This window comes from Natrix helvetica (assembly GCF_964273705.1).
Source record: "Natrix helvetica genome assembly, chromosome: 5".
Classification (NCBI taxonomy): domain Eukaryota; kingdom Metazoa; phylum Chordata; class Lepidosauria; order Squamata; family Natricidae; genus Natrix; species Natrix helvetica.
The window spans coordinates 91,278,789-91,294,862 of NC_138551.1; the positions used below are offsets into that span (position 1 = coordinate 91,278,789).

Sequence of the window (16,074 nt, forward strand, 5' to 3'; positions counted from 1 at the left end):
ATGTTATGTGGCAGGCTTGAAGCCCAATACAAAGATGGCTTCCAAGCCTGACACAGACATGGCGACTGGTAGCAAAATGACCGCCCTAGTACATGTGTGTGCAGAGAGCTGGAGATAGTTTTTCAAGCAGCTAAGGGAACCTTCTAAAGCCTTGTGACTTCTCTACTGCTTTGAATAGAGGTACTTGTGAAGTGCCACTTTGGAATGCCTTGTGTAGTCCTCATAGTTTCCCTGTGAATTGGCGGCTTGTTTCTCTTTTCAACTATCTAGCCCAGTGTTTCTCAACCATGGCAGTTTTAAGATGTGTACATTTCAACTCCCAGAATTTTGAGTTCTGAGAGCTGAATCCGCACATCTTAAAGCTGCCATGGTTGAAAATCAGTGGTTTAGTTCAGGGATCACCAAGCTTAGCAACTTTTAAGACTTGTGGACTTCAACTCCCAGAATTCCTCAGTCAGCTTTGCTGGGAGTTGAAGTCTACAAGTCTTAAAAGTTGCCAAGGTTGGAGACCCCTGATCTAGTTTATCAGGTCACTCATGCCAAGTCAGGAAAGTTCAAGTAAGGATGCAATATAGGTAATCCTTGTTTAACAACTGCCCTATTTAGCGACTGTTTGAAGTTACAAGTAACTTCGTGACAAATGTAACTTTGTGAAAAAGTAACTTTGTGACCAGTCCTTGCATTTATGATTGTCACAGTGACCCTTCTGTCACATGATTGAGATTTGGGCACTTCCCAATTCCAAATATCCCAAAGGTGCTGTTTTCAAGAGGCAACTGGATTTTCTAACTTTTCTTTGAAGACGTTTCACCTCATCCAAGAAGCTTTTTCAGCTCTAAACAACTGAAGATGCTTCTTGGATGGGAAGTGAAACGTCTTCAAAGAAAAATCAGAAAGTCCAGTTACCTCTTGAAAAAGCACTTTTGGGACAACCATGACCTGGATGACTGAGAATCTCTATAGACCAGGGGTGTCAAACTCAAGACCCAGGGGCCAGATCTGGCCTGCAGGGTACTTAGATCTTGCCCACGGGGCCGCCCTGGAAACAGTGAAGGACCAGCCCACAGTGCTTCTGCCAGTGAAAATAGGCTCCTGAGCACCGTTTTTGGCTGCCATGGCCTCCTGCAACCAGTGGTGGGATTCAGCCAGTTCACACAATTTCGGGAGAAGTGGTTGTTAACTTTCTGAGCAGTTTGGTGAACTGATTGTTGGAAGAAATCATTAGGGCAGAGAACCGGTTGTTAATTTATTTGAATTCCACCACTGCCTGCAACCCTCTACCAGTGAAAATGGAGCTCAGGAGGGCCAGTTGCAGGAGGCCGTGGCAGCTGAAAACTGAGCTCAGGAGCCCATTTCCTCTGGCAGAGCGCTCGGGCCACTATAGGCACCCCGACAGGAGTGACGTCGAGCTCCCCCTCCCGAGGTCAAACAGTTTGACACCCATGCCATAGACAGTTCCAAATATGTTAGTTAAGCAAGGACTGCCTGTACTCTCCCTTCCAGAAAGGCTAAAGGAAAATAAAAAGCACTGGTCGCTGGCCTCCCTATTCATAGACATTGATAAAACAGTGCCCGTCTTGGAGGTAATTTTTTTATTCTTGCCATCTAATCGGATACAGATATGATTCTGACATCAGCTACATTTCTCCCTCTTCTTTGTCCTTCCAAGTCAATTGAGTACGTGGTTTGGGAACTGAAAAAACATGCAGTAGTTTTGCAGGACTGAAGTTGTCCTGATGAATGCTGGAGTTATTTTTTTTCCCTACCTGGCCTACAGGGCCACTGCTACTTTTAGCAGAGATTTCAGCATTCAGAGTTGGTTCAGAGAGAAGAAAGCCGCAGAAGAAAGAAAAGCTATACTGCATGATAATTACCATATTGTAATGGAATAATCTCTAATAATAGTTTTCAGATGAAGCCATGAAAGAAAAGAATGAAATAATTGGTCGCCTGGAGGATAAAACTAGTGAGATTACCGCAACTATGAAGCATCTGGAACAAAGGTACAACATGAGTCTTTTCAGGTTTTTTTTACTCATTTTCTCTTGTCCATCTTAGTGCAAGAGAAGCCCTGGGCTTATATCTTCCTCTCGGGTGCAAACCTTGGCAAACTTTAATGGTATTTTTATATAATCACCACTATTTTTCATGTTCAGTTTAATGCCCAGATTCATAATCCATGGCTTGAGATCTTGTTAAAAACAACGATTTCTACTTCACATGCATTGACAAGCTGAGTGTCTAAAAACTTCAAAAGTCCGTCTGGCTAACTTATGATGAAGATGGTGGTGATGAGAGGAAAGGAGAAACTGGGTTTGATCCAATTTATGTTACAAACGTAAGTTGTAACATGTGACAGACCTTGGCTTAGCACTACATGCTAGTTTGGCAGGTTATAGATCCAGTTACCTGCATAATGTGCCAAAAAGGAATAGGACATACTTTTTCACATTTAACTTGCTCTTAACTTTGAATACATGTTCATACAAGAACAGCCATAATTCAAATTGATCTGATTTGATATACTTCTGTGAACATAGAAGATGCCTCCCCGACAGTGGTAGGAATCAACCAGTGTAACGACCAGATCGTCAAGCGTGCGCTTTGCACACTCCGCGCACACACAGTACATTTGAAAACAGCTCAAAAACTTACCTTCTAGTGCAGCCCTGGTGAGTAAAACAGCTGAGGCGCGGCAAATCACTCTGCCGTGCCCATCAGCTGGGCTTCAAACACAGGAAAAATAGGTCAGTATAGCACAGGGGCGGGCGGGCAGACCCACCTGATCATCGGAGTGAACCAGTTCACTTTCAGCTGATCGTCGGAGCTACTGGTTCACCCAAACTGGTCCGAACCGGCTGAATCCCACCCCTGCTCCCCAAGTTGCAGGAATGCACTCTTCCTTTCTACTCCAAATCACATTATAACCAATTTTGCAGATTGTAGTTAGCTATTCCAAAACTTCCCTCCCTTTTGACTTTTCCATATTGTTAGCATTTCTTCCAAGCTCCCTTTGACCTAAGCAAACTGTGTGGCAGTGGAGGATAAGACTTGGATCTCCTTTGCATTGCAGCTATAGACTGATGATGCATTGAAGGATGAGTTGAAAGCAGAAAAGCTACAGGGAATGTTTTCAGTCCAATCCAGGGACTCTGCCACCCCTTTTTTATGGTGTGGACTGCATAGCCTTCCGATACCAACAGCTATAAAGCCGTCAGAAAACCTTGAGAGGCTCCGCTTGCACATGACCTGCTGTACTTTGTGATTGGCTGATTGCTATAGAATTCAAATTTTCAAAGACATTTTTTTTTGTTAAGTGGTTTCCTCATCCATGCAGCAGGATGCATGTAACAAGGAATAATTTCAGAAGCAGGTTATATTTTTGTTGATATTAGTTCCATGAAAAGAGATTAAATAAAAGGCAAGATGGATGGACATAAGAGTTTAAGTGCTTGTAAAGTAACCATAGAGTTGAGGCTCTAGATCAGAGCTGTCAAACTCCCGGCCCACGGGCCGGATACATCATGCTCTGGCCACACCCATGCCCGATTTAGCAAAAGGGGGAAAAGTCCCGATATGTCACACCACGACGCCATGACAACATGAGTTTGACACCCCTGCTTTAGATATCAAAGTTAGAGAATTGATACCATGGCGGTATTCTGAGGGCACGTTACTCTTTATTTCTGACTTGGTTTCACTTGTTAGCAGAAATTTCTAGTAGACAACTAGAAATAAGATTGGCCTAGATCTGAGGCTGAATCAACCATGGCTAGAAACATCATGTTGATTTAGATCTAAGCCAATCTTATTTCTCCCTTAAGAAGCCAAGAGCAAATTCAGGCTTATGGTGAAATAAACCATCTATCCTGACTGGAGGTATCTGCAGATTTGTGTGTCAAAAAAATTATCAGCCTTGATCAATACTTACACCAGGGGTGTCCAACTCCCAGAATTACCCAACCAGCCATGGATTGAAGTCCTCATGTCTCAAAGTTGCCAAAGTTGGACACCGCTATCTTACATCTTTTTCACTCTCTTGCACAGAATGAAGAATAGGGCTTTGATTACAAATTTTTGACCAACACATCCTTGTGGACACTCATATTTTGATTTCAACTGTAGTGCTAAACATATCATAGAGTGCGCTTTCCACTTTGCTTAGCCATTCATATTTCTGGGAGAAGGAAAGTGAGGAAGTCTAGAACAGGATACACAAAAATGCTTATTCCTCTCCCCCCCCCTTCAATTCCTGACCTTTGAATTTGCACACTAGTGCAGTTGTCGAATCACGATCCCAGAAGTATGTTAAAAATGGTTGATTTTTCTAATTGCTTAAAAATGTAAACATCCATAGACTCATCATTGTTTTCTTTTTCAATCCAGTCTATTGAACAAAAACATGATTATGTATTAAAACGTTAGCAAGCATGAATATTCTTTTATTGACATCGTTTTTCCTCTTTCTTTTTCTTTTCTCCTTTATCCCACATTTTTGGATGTTTTTATTGCCTTTGTCTTTGATTTTTTTTTAATCCATTGCACATCTGAAGTGACAAGGAATTGTTAACGCAGACTAGGACTATTGCTATGACTTTGGTGAAATGTTCCAGTCGTGAAGGGCAGCCCCAGTACAAGCTGGTTAAAGATATATCATTTTGAAGCCATGGATCTTGCAAAGCAATTTGTAACGGAGCAGACAGTCAGCAACGCTTTACCCAAGGAAAATGAGCTTTGAGTTATGATGCTTGGATTGGAGTTTCTTGTCCATGTATTTGGTTTACTTGGGAAGTTGGTGTAGTATTCTCATCAGACCGTGTTTCTGACACCGATTTCCTGCTTTGTTTTTCCAAAAGGAAGTGACAATAGAAATCTTAATTTAACAGTTTTTAGTTGGAATGGATCTTTTCAAAATCACAGTGTTATTACCTAGCAAACGATAAACAGAGACTGATTTCATGTTCAGCTAGCACTATTTTTATGACAGTGAAGCTGGAAAAGGTTCAGAAAAGATCGTAGAGATTGTAATTCAACCTCAGTTTACATAGATCTTTTCTTGGTGTTTTGATAAGGGCAAGAGTTAAACATGGTCTCCCGGATTCTCTTTAAATATATTAATTTTTGCACAACGTTGTTTTTAAGAAGTGAAGATGTGCCCCACAATTGTGCTGGGAGAATTATATTTTGCTTTAAAAAGAGGAATTAAATTGGCAATCCACCATGCTTTGAACCGAAGAAGTTGTGCATTGAAAATTAATTGGTGGACGTTGGTGAAGCATAAAACCTCTTTTAGTGGAACGTATGTGTGCCTCTACTTTGTGGTACAGAAGAAGGAGGGACTATGGAAATACTTTTTATTTATAGTTGATAGCATTCAATCATGGAATGGAAATTACTTGTTTGTGCTTGGATGTCTGCCTGGGTAGAAAGGCTTTACAATTAATTTTTTGGAACGGGGCTTTCTCTCATGCCCCTGTCTTTAAAGCTGAGGGGGTATCATTTTTACAGATGTGGGAGCTTTAGGAACATATTAGCATTAGAGCAGGAGTGTTGCGGGGGATCAGAAAAGTCAAGATAGCAGCCACAGCCATGCAACAGAAGCCCTGCCCCCTTTTTGTGCAGAATGCATGATTGGGGTTGGGGGCTGGGGCATTGATGGCACAGTGGCTGCTGGCATTGGGAGATTTTAACTAACTCCCACCCCCACTCCTTGTAACATACATCCTTGCATTAGAACTCAAGATAAATCCCCTTTCAATCTTCTTTACTGAAGGCTTTTACAAACTTCTCTAAGCATAGGCAGTGTTTTCAAAGATCCCCCCCCCCCCCCAAAAAAAAAGTGAGGCTAGTGCCATGCCTGAAAAAGCTCAGTGCACAGAGTCACTTCACACTTTGATTGTTCTTGGAATGTAGATGATCCATGGGAAGATGAGAAGATGATCCGTTTCCCTTTTCCTTAGAAATAAATTTTGGAGCAAGTTGTGTATGAGATTGGAAGAGAAGTGACAGGAAAAGTCTAAGAGGATTGCTCTGCCAGGCAGTATATATCTGTTTTCTTATCCACTCTCAAACCTGAGTGGGAATCCATCATCAAGGGTGTCAAACTAAATTTCATTGAGGACCGCATCAGGGTTGTGTTTCACCTCAGAGGGTCAGGGTGGGCATGGTGGGGATGGACATGAGCGTGACCAGCATGACATCACTCATATCATGAGGTGCCTGTGGCGGCCCAAGTGCTCTGCCAGCAGAAACAGGCTGCCGAGCTCCATTTTCAGTTGCGATGGCCCCCTGCAAACCTCCACCAGAGAAAATGGAGCTCAAGAGGGCCATGCACTGGCAGAGGCACTGCGGGCCAGGGCGGTCCTGTGGACCAGATCTAAGCATTCCACAGGCCGGATCCGGCCCCCTGGCCTTGAGTTTGACACCCCTGATTTACATAATACCATAGATATTACATTAGACCAGTGTTAATGGCCACAGAACTAATGCCAGACAAGCCACATTGGACCAGTGTTTCTCATCCTTGGCAACCTGAAGATGAATTGGGATTCAACTCCCAAAATTCCCCTGCAAGGAATTGTGGCTGAGGAATTCTGAGAATTGAAGTCCACTCATCTTTATCTTGCCACCGTTGAGAAATACTGTATTAGACAGTGAGCAATTTTCCTTGGTACGTATTGTATTGAGCCTCAAATACACTATTTGTGTCCTAAGTTAAATCATCAGTAGGAGACAAAAGTTTAAAAAAAGTCAAGATAGTGGCTGCGACCACATGGGCAGGGCCACCATTGTGGTTCTTTTCACTGCGGATGAAGTGAGGATGTCCCTGTGTCCTTTCTTTCTTTTGTGAAGCCAGTTGACAGAGCTATTTGAAGTTTGGTTTTTCCTTTTCAAAAAAGAAATCATATCCATAAAAGAGCTTAAATAGTCAGCACTCTGTATGTATGAAACCTAAAATATGTATCACTCGCTCATGTTGGCGCCTGTTTTATCATGGATCCCAAATAAAAAATAATGGAGAAATTTACGGATGTTTTGTGGTGATAGTGAGATGCATAATCTGAATTTGTAGGTATTGTCTGCGTCTCTCATTTGAGATAGTGAGTTTATCCCCAAACTTTGTTTTCATTTAGAAATGTTCTACTTCCCCATTTTTTTCTTTTATTTGTCTTCATCCTTTACATCCAAATTCTAGCTTCAGTTTTACCCAAAGTTGATTTGAATTACACCAGATTGCAGCAAGCAGAGAAGGCTCACACGGAAGCAGACACTGAGGACAAGAAAGTTAAACAAGATTATATGAATAAATCTGAAAGTCTTCAGAAAGAAATTGCCCAAAAGGAGAACCAAGTGTAAGTAACATTTATTTTGGGGAAACTGGAGTACTTTTAATATTTCATTATAAGCATTTTAATATTTATATGTTGTTTTTAATTTTACTATATCAACCATTTAAAACAATACCCTATCCTGGGTGTACAGTATTTTTCTATGCAGGCATTTGTGTAGACTTTTAAGATATTATTTTATGGAAGTTATTAAGGTGCAAGATTAGGGACAGGAGACAGTGAGTTCTAGTAATCCCTTAGAATGTTTCTATGTTGGCCTCTCTCCCCCAGGCCAACCCACCTCTCAGGGCTGTTGTTGAAAAGGTTACATCCTCTGTCTTGACTTAAATAAAGGTGAGGTACCACTAATAAATAAATACATCCATACATACCTACCTTCAAGTTTCTAGGTTCTATCATATCTCAAGACATCAAAAATGTCATCAAAAAAGCACAACAATGTTCTTTCTGCGACCAACTCAGAAAGCTCAAACGGCCCCAAAAGCTACTGATTCTGTTCTACAGAGGAATTATTGAGTCTGTCATTTGCACCTCCATAACTTTCTGGTTTGGCTGTGCAACTAAACAAGACAGACACAGACTTCAAGGGATAATTAGAACTGCAGAAAAAAGCAATTGCTACCAATCTGCCTTCCATTGAGGACCTGTATACTGCACGAGTCAAAAAGTGGGCTGTGAAAATATCTACAGACCCCTCGCATCCTGGACATAAATTGTTTCAACTTCTGCCCTCAAAACGACACTATAGGGCACTGTACACCAAAACATCTAGAAACAAGGACAGTTTTCCCCCCAAATGCCATCACTTTGTTAAAACAACTAATTCCTACAGCACTGTCAAATTATTTACTAAGATTGTATTACTGTTATTCTTCTCATCCTTCCTTTTACCTATATCTCCTTCCACTTATGACTATAACCATGTTGCTTGTAACTTTCAATTTATATTTATTTACTAGTACAATTTGATAGCTTATTAGTAACCTTGACTATCACTAAGTGTTGTATCTTTTTATTCGCGATGAATGTATTTTTTTATGTACACTGAGAGCATATGCACCAAAGACAAATTCCTTGGGTGTCAAATCACACTTGGCCAATAAAGAATCCTATTCTATTCTATTCTATTCTATTCGTATTTCAACCATTGCCTTTCTCAAACTAATGAGAAATTGCCTTTCCCACTTTTCTTTCTCAAACTAATTTCTACTCAGTGAATTACTTATTTATTTTGTCCCTCTTTTATTACTTTATAAGTAACTCCAGGGCAAAGGGACATGGTGGCTCAGTGGCTAAGACGCTGAGCTTGTTGATCAGAAAGGCTGGCAGTTCAGCGATTCGAATCTCTAGCGCCGCGTAATGGAGTGAGCTGCTGTTACTTGTCCCAGCTTCTGCCAACCTAGCAGTTCGAAAGCATGTAAAAATGCAAGTAGAAAAATAGAAACCACCTTTGGTGGGAAGGTAACAGTGTTCAGTGCGCCTTCAGCCTTTAGTCATGCCGGCCACATGACTACAGAGATGTGTTCAGACAGCGCTGGATCTTTGGCTTTGAAAAGGAGATGAGCACCGCCCCCTAGAATCGGGAACAATTAGCACATATGTGCGAGGGGAACCTTTACTTTACTTTAACTCAGGACAGTGGGCCTACCTAATAATCCATCACCTATTTTCCCTAATCAGTAACCTGTGAAGTGAGTTCGACTGAGAGGGAGAGAGAGTGGCCCAAAGTCACTTGACTGGCTTTCAAGCCTAAGAGGGATTAGAATTCACTATCTCTTGGTTTCTAGGCCAGCACCTTCATCACTACACCAGACTGACTCTCCTATAGTACATCGGTAATGTATCTTGAGTTGAACAGTCATAGAATGATTAAATGGTGAGGTCAGAAAGTACTTTTGCGGGGTCTTCTAGTTCAATCTCTGGTCAGAACAAGAATTTCGGACCAATTCCTAGGCAAATTGTTGCCCAGCCTTGGTTTGAAAACCTCTGGGGAGGGAGCACCATGATTCCAGGAATTGGGATGTTCCACCATTTCATAACACTTATGGCCAAGAAAATCCTCTGTCAGCGTTCCAAATAGCACCCAAAAGTAAATCAGAATCCAAGGCAAAGTATTGCTCCAAGTTTCAATTTATTAAAAGAGCCATGTTGGCGCATCTGGGAAAACCTAAATCTGAAAGTTTCCCGGTTTTCCCCACCCAGTTGAAAGTTCAAGATCTTGCCCCCACACCCACAAGTCCATCACATGGTCCAATCTTCCACTGCCATGCTGGCATTTCCATCCATCCAGTTCCGGTCAGATGCAGAGACAAAGGATGACCTTGGCTTTCTAGAAAGAATTTTGTTATGGCTACATAGCATCTAACTCTTACAATCCCCCCTCCCATTTTCCCACAATAGAAAATGCATAGTAGAATAATAGAAAGTGTGGCAGGCCAAAGATTCAAAAGAAAGATGCCTGCAGACCTGACAGCCTCCTTATTCCAAGTTTGGGTCTTCCTCTATAAAACTTCCACTCAGTGGCTCCTGTCCTACTTTTGGGCCTTACAGAGAATAAATCCACAGCTTCTTTCCTGTGATAGCCTGAGAAGCAGGGGCTGTCATGTCTCAACCAGACTGAAGCCTATTGAGCATGTCAAGTGCCTGTCATTAGATTTATGCTACGATTTAGAGATGAAATATTTATTGTGGAGATTATGGCACTGATTAAAAGATTACATAAATTAAAATGAAGCTAATGCTTTGAAAACATTCTTTTAGCTTGAATGAATTTTTAAATATTCTTTATTTTTAGGTGTCAGCTGGAGACAGATTTGAAAATAGAAAGAGAATGGAGACAAACCATGGAAGAGGACCTTAAAAAGGAAAAAGAAACGACTTGTTTTCTACAAACAGAGACTCAGCAAATCATTACACTTAAAAAAGTAATTTCTCAAAACTTGAATCCTGATTAAAAACAGTAGAGGGACAGGATACACCAGAAAGTGCCTGCAGCTGGCAGAAACCCTTTCTTCCCTTACCAGAGGCTGAAAACTGGAAAACTGGGTCTTTGCGATGGCAAGCAAAGGGGTTATTTTCAATCACTGGTGGGTGGGGGTGGGGTAAAGGAGGGGAATCATGATTAGAACCAGGATCCTGATGCCTAACATTCACTAAATGGTCATTTATAAGGTGAGGTGATTTTTGAGTCAGGGCCCTTGTTTCAGCCAGAGGTGCAAATGAAATTGCTTTCATCAAAATGTGATTATTCAGAAACAGTATACTTTTCTAAGCCTATCAACCTTCACATTAACTATCAGTGCTTACTAGCGTTTCCTTCTACTGTGTTTTCCCCCAAAAAACATGACCTACCCCGAAAACAAGCCCTAGCCCAATTTTCACACCTGTGCCTAATATAAGCCTCCCCCCCAAAATAAGCCCTAGTTAAGCCCCACCAACATCTGGCTGTATGAGGTGGGGCAAGGCGCAGGTGTAAAAATTAAGCTGGGGTGGAGGTGCCCCATGGGCCAGGCACCCGCTTACCTCATTGCACTGGTGGAGCCCTCATGGCAGAACGCCATGAGACTTGTTGGACTGGTGGAGCCTTTGTAGCAGAATGCTGTGAGGCTTGTTGTAGCAGTGGAGCCACTTGTGGCTGGATGCTGCATGGTGTGTTGTGCCATTGTGCGCATGAGTGGCAGCACCAGTGAGCTGAGCCTTGCGGCATTCTGATGCGAGTCGCTCCACCGACGCCATGAATTAAGCAGGTGCATGGCGCGCGAGGCACCTTCACCTTCAAATAAGACATCCCCGAAAATAATCCTCAGTGCTTATTTTGGTGGCCCCAAGAAAATAAGACCAGGTTTTATTTTCAGAGAAACATAGTAATTTTAAATATTTTACAGAATTAATGTGGGATTCTTAATTTTCAAATATTGGCATAATGCAGGGGGCCATTAAAAACAAATATGGCTGCAACTGCATGATCGAAGCCTAGTCATGTGATGAGAGCCATCTTGACTCTCTTGTCCCTGCATATAGTCTGTTATCTGTCCATTATTTTTGGCCTGTGATTCACAGAAACACTCAAACAGGAATGTTCTCAGTTGGGGCATTCCTGGAAGTTATTTTATTGTTATATCTACCTCTAAACATTCTCCTGTTCTATTCCTCACGTTATTTAGCTTGAGCAAAGTTGTCATCATTTTGTCCTTCCTTTTGTCTTTTGCTTTTTACCTGTTATGACTAAGAGTACAGTATTTCTCCAATATTGTTAATGCTTTCCTTCACTCGGTTAGATCCGCACAAGAAGAGACTTGTACATTCAAGGAACATGTCTATCTGAAAAGCATGGTGGGAGTTTGGTCTTATTCAAAGACGTATTTTATGTTTAGCTGTCCACAACACAAAGTAAACATTTCTGTTGAATTACATGGAAGTTATTTTTATCTATCTATCTATCTATCATCTATCTATCTATCTATCTATCTATCTATCTATCTATCTATCTATCTATCTATCTATCTATCTATCTATCATCGTCTGTCTATCTATCTATCTATCTATCTATCTATCTATCTATCTATCTATCTATCTATCTATCTATCTATCTATCTAGTCTATCTGTCTGTCCATCCATCCATCCATCCCTCTCAGCATTTGATAAGTCAGAATCATTCTGTCTTGGAATGCTTTTTTTCTGGATTTGAAGTCTCAGGGTGTTGGTTGAAGAAATGACATTTACATCACTCTCTAGAAACAATTGTGCCCCAGTTCAGATGCTTTTTCTGTTATATTCTATCCCAATGCTTTTGAACCTTGGCAAATTTAAGACATGTGAACTTCAGTTCCAAGAATTTTGCAGTCAGCATGCTGGCTGGGGAATTCTGGGAGTTGAAGTCCACATATCTTAAAACTTGTTAAGGTTGAAAAACATGATGTTCTGACATAAAATGAATCCTTATTCCTTCCCTGCCTCTGAATAATAGTTTGTGGATATCAATATGTGATAATCCGGCGTTCATTGAGTGCTTATTTGAACCAAAGAAATGCCTGATGTACATTTCTCAATGTCAATTATTGTCGTACTTTATGTATCAATTAATTATGTTTGTTTCTATTTAAGGAATTCCTAAAGTTACAGGGAAATAACAAGCAGTTGAGAAATCTTTGTCACGATCAAGAAGAAGCTCTTCAAGAACTAGCTGGCAAACTTAGCGAGTAATTTTCTTTTCTTTTCTTTTCTTTTTAGGGAAGAGGCATAATTATCCAGGTATCCCAATGTGTAATGGACTAATTAGGAATCATTTATAATTTAAGCATTTCATATTCTGTTGCAGGGGTGGGCAACGTATGACCTGTGCATTCCCAGATTCCTCAGCCAGCATAGTTGCCCACTCCTGCTCCATTGGCACATTATATGTATTCAGACCGTTGTGCATGTTAACAGCCAAGTCAGCTTGCTAGGTATCCAGATCTTCAGAAGCTTCCATGGGCAGCATATGTCACATATAACTACTTGTGTTAGAGAAGGAAGTATAAGGTGTTCCCCAAGGTATTATTGGACCTTCTATGAATTTAATTCAAGATAAGCCTTTAATGTACAGTTTATGTAGCCCATCTAACCCTAAGCAGAATACTAGTGTGATTTCAAGCAACAAAGAGTTCAGTCTCAGAATTTCAGAAATGAAATGAATTAGTTTATTGATACACATTATAAAGAAACCAGTAAAAACAAGATGGTCTAAGGAAAAATTACTTTGAAAACACCAAACCGCCTTTGCTTAGTTTTTGCTTAGATACCTAATCTAAGTGGGATTTACTTCTGGATGGTCCCACAGTTAAGACTGGGCTCTAAAACAGAAAATAAGATACTTTTATTTCCCATCTTGATGTTACTGAGCTTTCATTTTGAATTCTTTCATCTGTCTGAATCCTAAATTACAATTTAAGTATTAAAGTGACAGCAGTTTGTCGTCACAAAAATGAACAAGTACTTATTTAAATAACAAAACGGGTAAAGAAATAAATTCACAAAATATTATAGGAATAATGAATATACAAATTCTGAAAGCAGAGCCAGGTTTATTTCCCTTCAAATCAAACTACTGATTAATTAGGTTACTGAAAAGAATTTTAAGTTTCAAGGCATCTTGTAATTGACATTGGATAAAAGCGAACAATTATGTGTGGAAACTGTATTTAGTGTTATGGTCTCAACAGAAATACATCAATTTCAAAATCCAGAATCACAAACATTCCGAGCTTTATTTATTGATCAGAGGATGAGTCAACTTTTTTAATCACCATTTTCATATAGCCAGTTTTCTAGGTAGGAAATGTTTAACTATTGTCATTTTTCATTTGGATTGTCAGTGGGCAGCATCCAACTTCATGTCTAAAACAGCTGTTGTTGCTCAGGGCTGCCAGTTTCTTTCTCAGACATTGTATTCCTGAATTGCTAAGAATGACGTTTCCAGTTTGTTAATAGAAAGTGTCCTCCTCAGCTTTTCTCTTTTGATCCCATCCACAGGCTCTGCATCTTTGTCTCTTAAACTTTGGTATGACCCTTCTTCCCAGCAGCATTTCCATTGCCATGAGTATTGTAAACCTCCTGTTTAAATTTTGGGGTATATAATTACCCTTTTATTTTCAATATTTGAAGGCTGCCTCTGGTGGACGCGAGGTAATTTAATATAAACAGCACCGTACAAATAAATAGGGTGTCTCACAGTGAAGAAACCTATCCAGAAATAAGGAAAGCCTTCTTAAAGAGATAATTTTGGTTAGTTATGAAAAAGTCTCTTTCTGGCCTATTTGGGAGAAACTATTCCAAAGTGTGTTACCAATACCTGTTCATCTTTTCCTTATAAAGTGCTCAGTTCACACCAGTTTAGCTTGCAAATTGTGATCAGGGTAAAACTCATAGGGGATGAAACCTCTATAGTAACACACTAGTTAATTCCAGAAATGGCACAGGTTTTAGTGAACAAGTACACAGAGTAGGAAAAGGGATGAGCTTCTGCACCTTTTGATTCCAGACTAGAATCTCTAAAAGTACTGATGTATGTGCCCCTTACTTTTATTGCCCGTAATTTCTAAATCACGTCTTCTCTTTAGATCAAAGCTTAAAATAGAAGACATAAAAGAAGCAAACAAAACACTTCAGGTTAGTAATATTTGGGGTAGTAACTGATAACCCAAGTTGGTTCTTTCCTTCATTTCAAGTATGTTTTTCTGCCTTAAGCTAACAGCTTCCTTTGTAATTTGGAGCATCAATTGTTATATGACTAGTCACTGTGCATTTGGGTACAAAATATTTTCAATTTGAGATACACTATATTGCCAAAAGCTCACCCATCAAAATAATCAGAATCAGGTGTTCCAATCAGTTTCATGGCCACAGGTGTATAAAATCAAGTAGGCATGCAGACTGTTTTTACAAACATTTGTGAAAGAACGGTTCGCTCTCAGGAGCTCATTGAATTCCAGTGTGGAACTGTGATAGGATGCCACCTGTGCAACAAATCCAGTCGTGAAATTTTCTCACTCCTAAATATTCCAGTCAACTGTCAGCTGTATTATAAGAACGTGAAAGTGTTTGGGAACAACAGCAACTCAGCCACGAAGTGGTAGGCCACGTAAACTTGTCCAACATCAGCGTGTGACCTCACAAATGCGCTTCTGGAAGAATGGTCAAAAATTCCCATAAACCCACTCCTGAACCTTGTGGACAGCCTTCCCAGAAGAGTTGAAGCTGTTATAGCTGCAAAGGGTGGACCGACATCATATTAAACCCTATGGCTTAGGAATGGGATGTCACTTACAATAAGTATATGCAAGTAAAGGCAGGTGAGCGAATACCTTTGGCAATATAGTGTATGTTGGTCTGATGTTACCAAAAATGTTCCTGTGTGCTACTCCAGAAGCATTGGGAAGTTTACACCAGTGTTCCAATTTTTCTAGAAAAGTATCTTCTTTCAGTTAAGATGGGAACACCTATTTCGAATTTTAAATGTTTTGGTATATCTTTATTCAGTTCCTGGCTTTTTTTTTTTTTTTAAATGCTATTTCAGTATATTTCAGATGAGGATCAACAAATTCACAAACAACTTTTTCAGTTAAGTCCATTCCCTTTCTCTGAACTTAAACTCTGGTTTTAAAGAGTACAATTTCTGCTGAAAGATTTCTGATCTGTTTAGGAAAGGCTTACTCTGCGAATGTTGCCCTTTGGTACAACCTGAATGGCGTTTAACAAAACAATAGTTTTGCACCTGCAATGGTTCGGTTCAGACAGCGTCTTTTCTCCTCACTAGGGCCTGGTCTGGTTGAAGGACAAAGAAGCTACTCACTGCAAATTATGTGAAAAAGAATTTTCTCTTTCCAAGAGGAAGGTGAGTTTATATTAAAAATTGTCTCATCTTTCATTAATTAAAAATGATTAAAACCTGGAAATATATCAAGTGCCAGAAGACATACTGCTCATTACGTGCAGTAAATTTTATCAATTGCTATGAATTAAAAACATATTTTCACTCACTAGATCAGGGGTGTCAAACTCAAGGCCTGGGGGCCAGATTTGGCCCCTGGGGTGCTTAGATCTAGCACGCAGGACTGTCCTAGAAACAGCAAAGGAGTGGCCTGTGGTGCCTCTGCCAGCAAAAATGGAGCTCGGGAGGGCCGTGGGCAGCCTTCCTGAGCTCAATTTTTGCTGGCATAGTGTTTCAGGAAGCCATCATAGCCAGAC

At 40.3% G+C, this 16,074-nt stretch overlaps 1 protein-coding gene across 3 annotated transcripts in view; it reads left to right on the forward strand.

The window, feature by feature from the left end:
- RUFY2 (RUN and FYVE domain containing 2) overlaps nucleotides 1-16,074 on the forward strand; it is a 42,149-nt gene that overhangs the window by 19,442 nt on the left and 6,633 nt on the right. For 2 of the 3 annotated variants that reach the window (XM_081954842.1, XM_081954843.1), the window contains exons 12-17: nucleotides 1,906-2,003; nucleotides 7,233-7,352; nucleotides 10,144-10,273; nucleotides 12,454-12,548; nucleotides 14,448-14,496; nucleotides 15,644-15,721. In XM_081954842.1, the coding sequence (XP_081810968.1) occupies nucleotides 1,906-2,003; nucleotides 7,233-7,352; nucleotides 10,144-10,273; nucleotides 12,454-12,548; nucleotides 14,448-14,496; nucleotides 15,644-15,721 (570 nt within the window). Of the gene's footprint in view, nucleotides 1-1,905; nucleotides 2,004-4,553; nucleotides 7,176-7,232; nucleotides 7,353-10,143; nucleotides 10,274-12,453; nucleotides 12,549-14,447; nucleotides 14,497-15,643; nucleotides 15,722-16,074 lie in introns of those variants that run through there. The other variant, XM_081954844.1, reaches the window with a different exon arrangement.